Here is a 13,844-nt window from a genome sequence, read left to right on the forward strand (position 1 = left end):
GTGGGTGGCTGGGTGGCTGGGTGGGTGCACAGGTTATCGTAACGTTGCTTGGATAGTCGTTCGAGGCGGCGGCCGCAGGTCCGCCGTCTCTTTTTTCCAAGTGAACGGCGACCTGCGGCCGCCCGCCCCGAACGACTATCCACGCAACGTTACGATAACCTGTGGGTGGGTGGGTGGCTGGGTGGGTGGGTAGGTAGGTAGGTAGGTAGGTAGGTAGGTAGGTTGGTAGGTAGAGAGAGAGAGAGATCGGTTGTTCGGTGAGTACAGGTAGGTAAGTTGGTAAAGTTCCTCACCTTGGCATAATTATCGAATATTTTCTGGCTGATTTGTTCTTCTTCGGGAAGTACATGTGCCGCAGTGTAGTAAAAATAGTAGAAACACCAGCCCAAGACAACTGTGTAGTAGCAGCTGTATACAAAAGAGTATTATGATGTATTAAGGTTGAACGCGCCTCGGGGACATATATTTGGACTCTCAAACTTTTCCAATTCTCTGTTGATCCATTGTGAGGGCCTTGAGAAGAAAAACTTTCATCGTCTAATTTTTTGAAATTCAAAAATGTATTTTTATCCATAGAGTTGACACAGGGATGGCAGCCATTTTGAATTTCAAATATCGGTAAACTTTGGCAATTTGTAATTGTTTCTTTAGTACCAACGTTTGCACGGGAGCAAAAGTTTAAATCGTTGACTTTCGAGGCTTACTACCTTCAGTCAATCCATAACGCAAAATTCTCAGAATAAGCTGGTCGAAGTTTTACTACAAATCATTATCGGTGACTATTTAACTAAATTTAAAATCATCTCGAATTTTCCTAATCATGCTATAGGCTTATTACAGTCAAGAATTAGCCACTACAACCGATGGAACGAGTCACCGCGACTTCGAAAACAAAGATGTCCCTGTGGTCTACGGTGCTTACACTGCTACTGACTATAGGCTTTGGAAGTCCAGAACACGAAAAAATATCAGTGCAAAAAGTTTTTAGTCAGAATTGAATACTCACGTGATACCGAGGTCAACTACAAGTATCCATCCGCCGCACCACATGTTGCGCGGACCAATGAAGTCTCGATAGATCTGGACAGGGGTTTTCTTCGCATATCTGCCGACGGCGTACTCTATAACTATCATCGGTATCGACCACAGGAATAGAAACATAATCCATACCAGCAAGAATTGCAGCGCCCCTGTACGGTCCGATTGAGAAAGACTGAATCGAATGAGGAATCTAGTCTTGGGTAAGACGGCAGTCAGAATCGGACTACGTTTCTGACATTTTCGTCGTCAAAGTCGCCATTTCTTTCAAATTGTTTAAACGTCTGTTCGTATCATAAAATACCCGATAAAGATTAACCATGATGCTGATCATGTCTTTTAATGGCAATAAAAAATTACAATGTATTGTCAAGATGTTGTGAGACCGAGAGAAGCCGTTAGTTTACAGCTCCGTGTTTCTAACGGGATGATATCAAAAATTGTGTCACCGTTTCGTCATGTCTGTTGTCAAAGTTTTGCAACCGTTTGGCTCAGCGAGCTTGTTTATTTGGCCAGAGGGCTGGCCTAGTCGTATCGTTGAGGGCGCCCTAGTTACAGGTAAACGGAAGCAGCCTAGGCTGTCGAGAGAGACAAATTTGCTTACCGTTGTCCCCGGCATTGTTGGCGGCTATTCGAGGAAACCTCCAAATATTGCCGGTACCGACCATGCATCCTATGCAAGACAGAATCATGCCGAATCTGTACTTGAACGTGCCGTGTGGAGAGTCCTCGCCCGGGGTCTCTTCTTTCGCTTCATTATCCTGAAAAGTTTAAATATATCAATTATATTTTGTCAGCGTGTAAGTCGCGCATGCGTCGCTCTGATCGGACGACAGCCCACTTCAGTCGCGGTAAAATCCGTTTTACTAGTGCTAAAACCGGCTCCTCGACGAGCATAGAAGCATAATGCTGACACAGAGGGCATTTAGACAACATAAAAATATACATTAGAGCTAGCTGATTGATTAGACCCCCCCCCCCCTCAAAAAAAAAAAAATTGTGCTGTTCCGATAACATGGTTTTCGAAAATAGAGTAAGTAGGTCAGCAGGAATTTTTTTTCCAAAATATTTTTATTTTTAAATATGCATTTTTCAGGGGTTCAGGGTGATCAAACGCCGGTCAAAACATTTCAAGAAAAAAGCATCATACATATAAAAGGGAAAAAAACATAAAAGACATCGTCGTTCAAGAAAAAACCACATGTCAAGTAACGAACGCGTGATTTTTACGGGTTTTTTATTTCTGTTTTTACTTCCGTGTTTACGTAGCTCTAAAAAGTTTAGGGTCAGCAGGTTAAATAGGTAGGTCAGGTTATCGGAACAGCGTATTTTTTGTTCGCCCTTAAATAGACGAACACAGACATTTGCAATAGTAAATGTTGAGAATGTTGCTTTTACTAACAGAGGATTGGCCAATTCAGCATTGTCACTTTTTGTCGTGGTTTCCACGGCCATAGCAACCGGAGTGCACGTACTGTGTATCCTGAGCGTAAACAATGTAATGCTCTGTCACGACTATGATTGCTCAGCAATATTTGGTTCTACTTTCTCCATTTTTCGCGCTAAAACTCTGAAAGGAACAGCTTTTAACGGTATAAACACATTAATGTTAAAGCCCCACTAGCTGTAACTCTTGAAATTTGTTTCCGATAACCTACGTATATCCTTTTGAAAACACTCCGACCCCAATAATTTTGCTAAATTTTGCTTAAGAAACCTATTAAAATGACAAACGATTACCGAACGACAAAACCCCTTACCCTACATGTATTTCCTGAAGCCATCTTAACGCACGCTTTCCACTGTCCTTGACACCCATCATGATCACCTACGTTGTCATCAAAAAACAAAAGGCGCATGCACTTCCCTATATGTTTTTTCAAGTCAGTTGGTACGGCTCCGCAACGCCAGCGAAATGTTCTGTATCTATGACTTCATAATTTGTTATCTAAGTTTATTAAAAGGGTACACCAATTGAACATTTCGAACAAAATACGGTAAGCACGAATAGGGGCATGATAACAATGGGTATAAAATTAAGTGCTATATGTTTCATGTTGGCTTGCTGCCATCATTGAATTACTGTGTCGTGCTGATGGATAATTTGGATCGTACAAGCTTCGGTAAACGGACATACGTTCGTAATTTCGCAATTCACATAAAAGTGGTCATCGTTCTTTTTTGCTCCAATGTCACTGTAGGTTGTATTGTGAGCAAGTATTGCATTAAGGTAGAACGCGCCTCGGGGACAGATATTCGGACTCTCAAACTTTTTCAATTCTTTTCTGATATACCACTTGTGGGGGCTCATTTTAAAGCTCTTGGTGTGAAAAACTTTTCATCGGCTTACTTTGTCGAAAATCGAAACTTTTATTTTTTTTCTCCATAGAGTTAACACAGGGATTGGCGGCCATTTTGAATTTCAAATGTCGATAACTCTTGAGTAACCAAAATTTGCACGGTGACCCCCGATTGTTATTCTTGATTTTCAAAGACAATGACTGAAGTATTCCTTGAGGAAAGTTTGAACCAAAGTTTTAAGTTTTTCACTTTCGAGGTGCATACGACCTTAAACAAAATTAATGTGCAACTGTACAGTACTTGTGGTCATGCTTTATCCTGAAAGATTATTTTAGCACGACTTTTGCCAGCGTACGTTGGACATTTTAATTCACTTTTTTGGTAAATCAAGATCTCAACTGGGAATATTTGATCCTAAGGAAGAACGCGCCTTTGGGACAGATAGTCGGACTATCAAATTTCTACAATTCTTTTCTGATCTACCACTTGTGGGGCTCATTTTAAAGCTTTTGGAGAAAGAATAACTTTCACCGGCTTAGTTTTTCGAAATCTAAAATTTTATTTCCCCCTCTAGAGTTAACCCAGGGATGGTGGCCATTTTGAATTTCGAATATCGCAAAATGTTGGGTAATCTGTTTCTCTATAGTTAGTTCCAAATTTTGCACCGTGACGCCCGATTTTTATTATTGATTTGGTAAACGGTTGAAAGTTTCATTCAGAAAAATTTGAGCAAAAGTTTAAGTATTTCACTTTCGAGGCGCACACTACCTTAATAGATACTTCTATATTTCATCAATGATCTGGCATACATGTATCTTCATTCACACACTTTGCATATCAAAGCACAGAGATGATATGGGAAGGTTCGATGTCAGTGCATCCTTGACAATGTCTCATTTATCATTTCTCACTTCTTTAGCACCCGCTTTTCTGTTGCTTTTTTAGTTGCACATTAACCAGACATACCAGCAAATTTTACGGTTGATCAGAAAAAATTAAAACAAAAAAAAAAAAAAAAAAAAAAAGCACACTGTTTCCATGCTATGTGATTATGTGCCGTTTCACAAGGTGTGAAATAAGATCAGATTCTTATTCTGTACTTTAACATATAGGTTGAACTTCCATTTTTGGAATAAACATTCTGAATTTGATGGTTAACCTAACGTCATGAAAGAGGGCGTAGTATAATTACATCATATTCTATCAGAAAGTTTCCCGCTGCCAAGTAAAGTCAATACGAATTGATATCAATGCTTTATAAAGGTAATGAGTGATTACGAATTCTCGAATACTGTAAACGAGAGCATTTTCACGTCATTGTCAGACTCGAATATTCACTGACGATTAACTTGTTTGCTTCCCGAAGTTTGTAAAATGCAATCGTTGACCGCACAGTTTGATCTAAGATCTCTTGGTAGAGCTGTCATCACGCTATGACATTTGCCCTAGCTGTAGAAACGTACTAGAAATAATTTATTTCTCGTGACTTTTGTTCCTACAACAATCATAAGAGTAATGTTTCTTTGACGAGCCGTATGTCAATTCAGTTTTATTAAAGTAATTGTGGGGGAACTCACACTGTGTCTTCACAGTGGCCAGGCTTCATGTGGCCTGGTAGCCTTGACCCCAGTCTCCGCTCTTTTGGTCCACTCCCGGCCGGAATGTGATCGGAGACAGTGAGGCCAAAGCGAAGACATAGGGTCTAGGCTAAGCTTCATGTTGAATTGAATCGGCAATGTTAGGATTTTTTTGGGATATCGGATCAAGGACATCCATGAGTTTGTCACATCCGTGTCATTCTGAAATAGAACCGTTTTTGACAATATAGGCATTCGATCTTTTCCCAAAGAATTGTTCCCATCCCAATTTAGAGATTGTATTCTTGGCTTTGATCTTGGCTGGGTCATTTATTGATCTCTAGCGTATGTGTGGAGTAGCCGCGATCAACGCTTCGACGATATTTGTATGTTGTCGAGAGGTTTTGATCACCGAGTCTTTCGCTAAGTCACGGCGACTAGGTATCGTCGAATGACAAGTCCAAATTTATAAAACACTCTACCGAATCTTACCGGATACACATACATGTATAAGTAGTGCTATTTTCACACTGATAGATTTGGCACTTAACACTGGCGAACATCATTCTTTATGATCACAGAATTGTTTGTCGGTTAATGGATGAGTGAAGATAGTGAACTTCACTGTCTCAAAAATACTCCAATACGGTAACCATAAATAAGGGCATTATACGTCTTTGTGGAAAGCATGTTCGACGTCAGCCATAATGAAAGACACAATTTGCTGTTTACAGTAAAATATATAGCATTAGCGCTAATTGAAAATTTGGCCGAAAAAGGTTAACGTGTATTTACACATTTAACAAAGAGAGTTAGGCAGCTGTAATTTTTTTAACCGCTGCAGCTTGTTATATTATATATATATATATATATATATATATATATATATATATATATATATATATATATATATATATATATAAATATATATATATATATATATATATATATATATATATATATATATTATATATATATATATATATATATATTACAAGCGATTTAAGATAATCGTGGAAGGAGCCGGAAAAGTTTGCAAGAAATATATATCATGACAGGTGCCCTGCAACCGACATGGAGGAGACACCGTGCTAGGAAGCTCCTATACGGTGACGTAGCATGTTTGGAAGGGCTGAGAACTGAAACACCCGGGCTATGTACGCCATAGTGTTGTTGACATCCATTTACTGCAATATTACAATCGACATAAAATGTGTGATGCTCTCTAACACTGACGGCATTTGAAACACGTGAATTTTAGCGGATAATGAAATGCCACTGCCGTCGCCAAAATTTCTGGCTAATCGCCACGGTGTCCCTGGTGTGCCGATTGTACAGAAATCATAAAATCATTAACATCATTATCACCACTGATACATTGTAGAGTAACCGTTTTATCACCCTTCTGTAGACAAAAAATTTCTGCTTGCACCGGGCAGGCTTAATCAACAAACGCGGCCACGGGTGACATGAAGGTGACATGGGAAGGCGCATCGTCGTTGACAATGTCACGGCCATAATATTTCACTTATATTGACACTACAACCATTTTCAGTATTAGACAGCGAAGCTACTGCAGTGAACTGAATTAAAACTACTTACACTATAGTTTCAACTGTAACTAGCTGGCAAAGTCGACAACATTAACTGAGTCAGATGACACAAGATTGGCTTTAACTCTGCATGTAAGCTTGTCGTTTCTACTATTAATAGTTGAACCACATGCCCGCATATTCAAATGTTGATCAGAGAAAAACAGCCAGTTTTTGCTCATGCTGTAACATCCCGTGCCGCTTTACGGGATTAGACAGAACGAACGAATTGTACCATTGAGGTCGAAAATCCATACTTTGGATAGCAATTCTCAATGTATGGATAAATCTGATGTAGTCAAAGAGGGCGCATTAAATATATTACTGTTAACAGACAAGCTGTTGCCCATGGCCATTGTGTAATTATCTAACTAGAAATTTACAACATGTATGAATGCATTTGTTGAAGTTAAAATTAAATCCGCCGACCCTTAAAAATTAAATCTGCCAACCCGAATGTACCAAACTCATCGCTCGTTTCTATGCTGTTTGCTTTCATCAAAAACCTCACTAATGTCAGCTTAACCCTCAGTCCTTTCTATCGATTTCAAATTATTGGCGATATTTTCCTCGCAACTCGACACAGTACTCTTACCTTAGATTTAGCCAAAGCGGTCAATTCTGTCACCCCTGTCATGGTCCTTTCAGCGGCAAAGTGAAGCCTATGACACCACCGTCAGCTAGTTTTTATTGGGCCAGAACACGTAATGTCGTTGTTGGCCGCAGGACGGTCTTGAATTGTGCGGGTAGGAGAAAATATCTTTTGTTTGGGATCGTTTTCGACCGGAAACAGATAAATCAAGCCCGATTTTTCAACATTGTCGAATTTTTGCTCGAACATAGGGAAATGCGCAGGATTGAATATTTTTTTAAAAACACTGCTCGAGTGATTCGAAACATATATAATTTTTTGTTTTCCTGACTGCATATATATATATAAAATTTCCAACTGTGTCACCTAGTTACACACAAGGACGCCCTAGGCTACTATTTATTTGGTTTCGCTTCAAAAAAATATAAGGACGACCAGCTTTGTTTTTTTTAAAAATCAGCTCAATGGCTCGTCGAACCGCGACAGCCATTGGATGATTCGGTGACCTTTGACCTTCGACACCGGGCTAATCTGATCCCCTGAGAAAATATATTTTTTTCTTAACAAAAAGTCAAAAAGTTAACCTTTTATGTGATAATATACAGTTTTATCACATCTCTGTTTGTCAGACAACTGTAAGACAAACATCGTGAGTGAGTACTGTCTTTGGCAGGGAAGTACATGTATTACTGCCGCAAAGTCAATTCAACGTTACTGACGCATTCCGAGGTGAGTTTTGATTTCTTGGAGAACGACAAAAGACGCAGTGTCGATGGATGTTACTTTTTCTTCTTGACGAATACTAAAAGTGGTTTAGTTTTGAAACATATGTGTTGCATCGATCATTTACATTTCTTAAATGTTCTATAAATATTGACATACTTATATTCATATTTACAAACACAAAGCACCATCATACAAGTCTTGGAGAAATACCTGAATTTCGCAGTGATTTTGAAATATAGTCCCATCGCTAGTAGTTATCACAGTACTGATACCAGTTACGCTACCAGTGATCTTGTTGTAATATCAACGATTAATCCTGATGTAAAGAAGTTTACTGATCGAGAGATTGAATTGAGAAAACGATATTCGAATAAGACACGGAGAATTTGTACTTTCCAATAAACAGTCGTAAGAGTACAAAATAGTTACTGAGGAATAAATCTAGCAGCCCAGCTCTAAGGTAGAACGCCCATCGGGGATTGATATTTGGACTCTCAAATTTTTACAATTATTTTCTGATATACCACTTGCGGGGACTCATTTTAACGCTCTCGGTGTAAGAAGACTTTTCAGCGTCTTAGTTTTTCGAAATTCGAAAAATTTATTTTACTCGATAGAGTTAACACAGGGATGGCGGCGATTTTGAATTTTAAATATCGGTAAATCTTTGGTTATTTGTTTCTCTAGTAACAAAATTTGCACGGTGACCCCCCAATTTTTATACTTGATTTTGAAAGAGAATGGTTGAAAGATTCCTCAAGGAAAGTTTCAGCAAAAGTTTAAGTCTTTCACTTTCGAGGCGCGTTCTACCTTAACGGTGTCGTTGCAGTCGCGATAGCGTTCTGGTCTATTTGTCTTTAATTGTACTAAGTAACACGTGAACTACACTCTGCGCTGACATCATGATGGTAGTGCGAAGGACATATTTAACTCCCCGTATTTATATTTAGCTGCAGAGAAACCAACAGCTGTTCACAATATGCATCCTTTTAATAAAAGAACGTTGCGCCCCTCGAATTATTCCCAGATACTGACTCCTGCTAATTATCATGAAGTTAATTCCAATTTTAATGTTTTACAATTTTTGTTCTTTTTTAAATTAAATGCACCCCCCTCTAGTCATGAATTGAAATCTAAGGGGTATGGAGATTTAGAGGTGGTTAATCGTAGGTGGTAGCTTGTTTGTTGAACTGAGTAATGCAAGACAGAATTTAGATATTTACGTTCGTACTGCATACAAAAAACTATGACATTTGTGGTATGTGTTACAAATAAGCGCCCTATGTGCACACCAGCTCGCTGTAATGTGCAGCAAGGTTTGATAAGCGCAAGATATTATACCTCAAGAACATGGGACCCGTGTTTCTTATGGTGTTACATCAATATATGTCTACAGGTGCCTTTCTTGATGAAAAAATACAAAGATACCGCCTAGAATCGTATTGAATTTTGCTGTACCAGAGTATGGGCCCATGGTTCTAACATCCCGACCGAAAGCCTTATCATATTACACATCGACATTATTTGAGTAAATGTTGACTGTGGAAACGTTTCGGTTGTTTGAAGTAAAAATAGAGACCTAGAAAACGGCGGCTTTGCTCGATTAAACTTAAAGTTTTGGGAATTTAGTTGAAGGATAGCGAAATACGGGCTATACAAATAGTATACAAATAGTCGTCAAAGTCACCTGTAATCTAAATATTCCCATATATGGTCTAAGGGGCGTTCCTTGGTATTCAAAATGCCCATGTGAGGGCGCTGTTTTTAAAAAATAGGCCACCCGCATAAAATCTGTGATTGGTTAGATTTTCACTTTCCTTGGTAGGCTAACTGTGGCAAAATTGGAACAGGTGACAGTATACCTTTAAACTCGGGTGCACTCCCGTTTTGGTATATGGAAATGCAGTGCATGGAAAAGCCCAGAGTACATTGGGGTCATTTTAGGGTTAGCAAACTTTAAGGTGAAGTTGAAAGGAGTCGGCCTATTCACAAAAAAAAAACACGGTGGATACGCCACAGTTGCTTTTCGCATGACAGAGGTAAACGCTCTTTTTTGCCGTAAAAGTGTTATCCGTGTGGTCGAAGGATGGCGTGCTTCTAACATCATAGTGTCACGTGCGTGTCTGCTAAATATCAGGGAAGTCGTGATGGACACTGGTCACGGTGCCTTACAGAGTGTCCAACGCACACTAATAAATCTTTCAGTTCCGCAGGCTAAATTGAGCTGTACAAATTTAGCGGTTTCTTTCTTTCTTTCTTTTCCTAAGGGATCGGCGATCCTTTTGCAGTTATTTCGTCATGAAAAAGAGTGTCGTCATGCACGCATGGTTTCATGAAAAGTTCAAAACAAACTAGATCCCGTGATGTTTTTTGACACGGTTCTTACTTTTCAAAGGCATGGACTGGCAAAGTGACCTTTTGGGACAGCCTGAGGTGACTTCAGGTCATAATGCCAGTTAAACTTTGTACCGTAGGGGTACTTGTAACGCTAGTGACCAATACTCAATTCTGTTTGGAATGCCTCAGTTTTTCTTTGATAAATTACAGTGCTTATAAAACAATGTAATCTGTGTCGTCAAGGGTCTAAAGAAATTTAATAATGTGTCACAAGCGATGGTAGAATTGCATTGACTGCCTGTGAAAACCAGAGTAGAATTTAAAATCATTTTACTAGTTTACAAGGCATCACAAGGCAAGTCACCACAGTACATCACGGATATGATTGATATTTAACGTATTTCCTTGGATAATTTAAGAGCAAATGGATATCAGAAAATATCTGTGCCACATTCTTTCAATAAGATGAATGATATGGCATTCACCATTTGTGGACCCAAGTTGGAATTCTATTCCTGAACAACTCTGAAATGGTTTAATAACTTAGACCAATTTAAGCGTATGCTAAAGGCATATCTTATTTTGTTTAAAAAATACTACAATTTGTAAGTTTTTTAAATACTTCTGTGATTTTTCAATTGTCTGGAGTTTTAAACTTGTTTTTACTTTACTGAGTGTTAAATTCAACTTTTATAACTTTGGATTTTAATTTGGATTTGTGCAGCGCTTTTTGAATATAGCCAGGATAGAAAACGCGGCGCTGTAGAAAGTAAATAAATGTAAACTACATCGACCCTTCAAGCGATATTTCCACTGAACACCATACAGAGAATTTAAAACAGAAGAAATATTGAAATAGGACAACAAATTAGAAAGGACCCATTTTCTACACTATCCTAATTTTGTGCAAACAACACAGTACAAGTATGCGCGCGTTTAAGTTTCCGCAATGGTGCCGCTGTGCTCCTCACTCTCGCCGGTGGTGGCGCACGTCTCTCTACGTTGCAATGTCCAGCGGTAAATAGGGCTTTGTTCAACGACTATGAATAGCTGTGACCTTTGTACTTGGACACAAAGGCCTAAGTGTATGTGTATTTTTGAATGTGACGTAACATGGGACTGTGTTGGAGATACAAACGACAACAGTGTGACATCCATGACTCGGCAATATATACCGATCTCTACGATCAAGTGCTTCTTGGTTGCGGTTGCCGTAGAGGACAGGCCAGCACTTTGAAAGTCACCGAAACTGCGTGAACTCACATGACAGTGCCGACCTACATTAATTGCGCTTTAACAGGCCATGTTCGATAGTGTCTGCAATCTCAAGGTCATAGTTCAGTGTCGGAGAGTTTTGACTAGTGTCATGATACATCTTGCACAGAACCAGAACCCTTATTAAAATTAAACTCATTTGTATCTACTCTGCAACCTGCCATACGCTCATATTCTGAATTGGACATATACATACATACACGAGCTTGTAATACAGTGATAACAAACGGCGGTAAAGTTAGTTATTTGCGGCATATACAATGGGCGCGGGGGCAGAGACCATCCCGGGCCGGCGAACAGGGTCATCTCGACCCACCGCGATAGATTCACACCAGCTACCTGTTAACATTGACCTCAAATGACCTATTCGATATCTCAGGAAACTTACCCGCGTTCCTGCAAGCAGTGGCTCGGTTTCCGATGGCGTTGAGTTCTCCATGGTGTCCTCGGCTCCCCTTTGTTGGGATCTCGTGATAATACCACTCCACACGTGACTTGGACAGTTTGATCGATGCACTGAGCTACCGTCAAATGTAACCGCCGTGAGTGTGGTTGTTGTTGTAGAGTGATTATTTTTGATTCGACATATTCAAGGGGTCATATGATTTTGTACGAAGGGGGCGTTGCTTACCTTTGTGATACAATCCCTGATCTCGCGGCATTAACACCGAGTGTCATGAGAACAATAATAGAAACTTGATTAATTTTTAGACAGACATTTCCCCATTTTCTTTCCTTCCGTGAGTAATGTTTTAAACTTCCTGCAAATCATCCAAAACGCACGCGCAAAAAATATTAAGTCACGCATCAACAATCTGGCGACGTGGTCATCTATTGAAACAAATTCACAGAAGTTGCATAAAAAAGTTGATTTTTTGCGGTGAAAGGTAACACCCGTATTTCTACTAGTAGTTGTATTATGACTTAGGCGGAACAAAATATATAGTGCTGTTCCGATAACCCGACCTACCTTATTTTTTACCTGCCGACCCTAAACTTTTTAGATCTACGTAAACACGGAAGTAACAAAAAGAAAGAAAAAACAGTAAAATCACGCGTTCGTTACTTGGCATTTGATTTTTGCTTGAACAAGCTTGTCTTTTATGTTTTTTCCTTTTATATGCATTATACATTTTTCAGGAAATGTTGTGGCCAGGGTTTGACCGCCCTGAACCTCTGTAAAATGCATATTTAAATAAAAGTGTTTTGATAAAAAATCCCGCCGACCTATCTACCCTATATATTCGAAAACCATGTTATCGGAACAGCACAATTTATTTTTATTTGGGCCTTAGCCACAGAGGCATCCTCTAAGCGTTTTCTATCGATTTTTAAACATTTCTCTCGAGGAAACACTGTAAAGATGTACTTTATGCAAGGGAAGGATTTTAGAGAATGTCATGTCATACACTCTTAGTTATTACATCTGTCTGTCCATCTATCTCTCTCTCTCTCTCTATCTATCTATCTATCTATCTATCTATCTATCTATCTATCTATCTATCTATCTATCTATCTATCTATCTTTCCGTCTCTCTCAGCGTCCGTCTGTCTGTATGTCTTACTGTCTGATAATAGTGATAATCTCCTTATCGAGTAAGGGGTGTAACTGAGACAACCGATGTAGTATTCTTTCATTGCAAAGATTTGAATGCACAAATCTGTATGAGCGTTCTATTCAATCTTCAGTGATGAGGTACTTACATCTATAATTGAAACATCAGCTATAAGTCGCTATTGACGATCAGTTTCAGTATGAGTCGGATTTTTAACTTTAGAAAGCACAGTATTTTGTCAGCCTCACTCGTTTTTCACAAGACTACTTCCTGGCGTAATGCGACATCGCTTGGTTAGTCATTATCACAGTACCATGCAGTTTCGGTGTCTCGGATCACGTAGATGCTGGCGCCCTCAACGGCTGAGTTAAACACTTTGAATAACCTTGTCACCGGGCCTTGTCACCGTCACACGGGCACAGTCACAGGACATTATTACGGAAATATCAAAGTGTGAAGAATCCATTGGTAAAAGATAAGTCAATTCAATGACGGTGGTAGCAAACACACGAACCCGAAAGAAGATTGAACCACATACGTCGCTAGACTGAAAGATCCGTCGCTCGAGGGAGCGCAGAGGGCGTCCTCTAGCGACCGGTCATTCAGTCTAGTCTCCCAGTTAGATTACACTTGCACCGTGGTCACTAAGTGCAATATCCATATGTGTGACCGACCGTGCAGGTGTATTCTATTGTTCACGACTGAAGACTATTGTATGACATTTCACTTTGGCTATCTATAATATTCTCCCAAGATGTGGAATGACACATCAGAAATGAATCTGACAGCGCCAGGAAACTTTTATTACAAAAAAAGGAGAATGGTTTCATCAGAAATGACTTCGCTGTAA

At 39.4% G+C, this 13,844-nt stretch overlaps 1 protein-coding gene across 1 annotated transcript in view; it reads right to left on the reverse strand.

The window, feature by feature from the left end:
- LOC139115849 (uncharacterized sodium-dependent transporter HI_0736-like) overlaps positions 1–12,003 on the reverse strand; it is a 22,144-nt gene extending 10,141 nt beyond the window's left edge. Inside the window, exons 1-4 of the mRNA XM_070678243.1 lie at positions 11,827–12,003; positions 1,643–1,799; positions 1,007–1,190; positions 294–408 (exon numbers count right to left, since the gene is read on the reverse strand). Of these exons, the coding sequence (XP_070534344.1) occupies positions 294–408; positions 1,007–1,190; positions 1,643–1,799; positions 11,827–11,877 (507 nt within the window). The 5' untranslated portion in view covers positions 11,878–12,003. The remainder of the gene's footprint in view (positions 1–293; positions 409–1,006; positions 1,191–1,642; positions 1,800–11,826) is intronic.
- Positions 12,004–13,844: the final 1,841 nt, after the last annotated feature.

This window comes from Ptychodera flava, chromosome 17, assembly GCF_041260155.1.
Source record: "Ptychodera flava strain L36383 chromosome 17, AS_Pfla_20210202, whole genome shotgun sequence".
Taxonomy (NCBI): domain Eukaryota; kingdom Metazoa; phylum Hemichordata; class Enteropneusta; family Ptychoderidae; genus Ptychodera; species Ptychodera flava.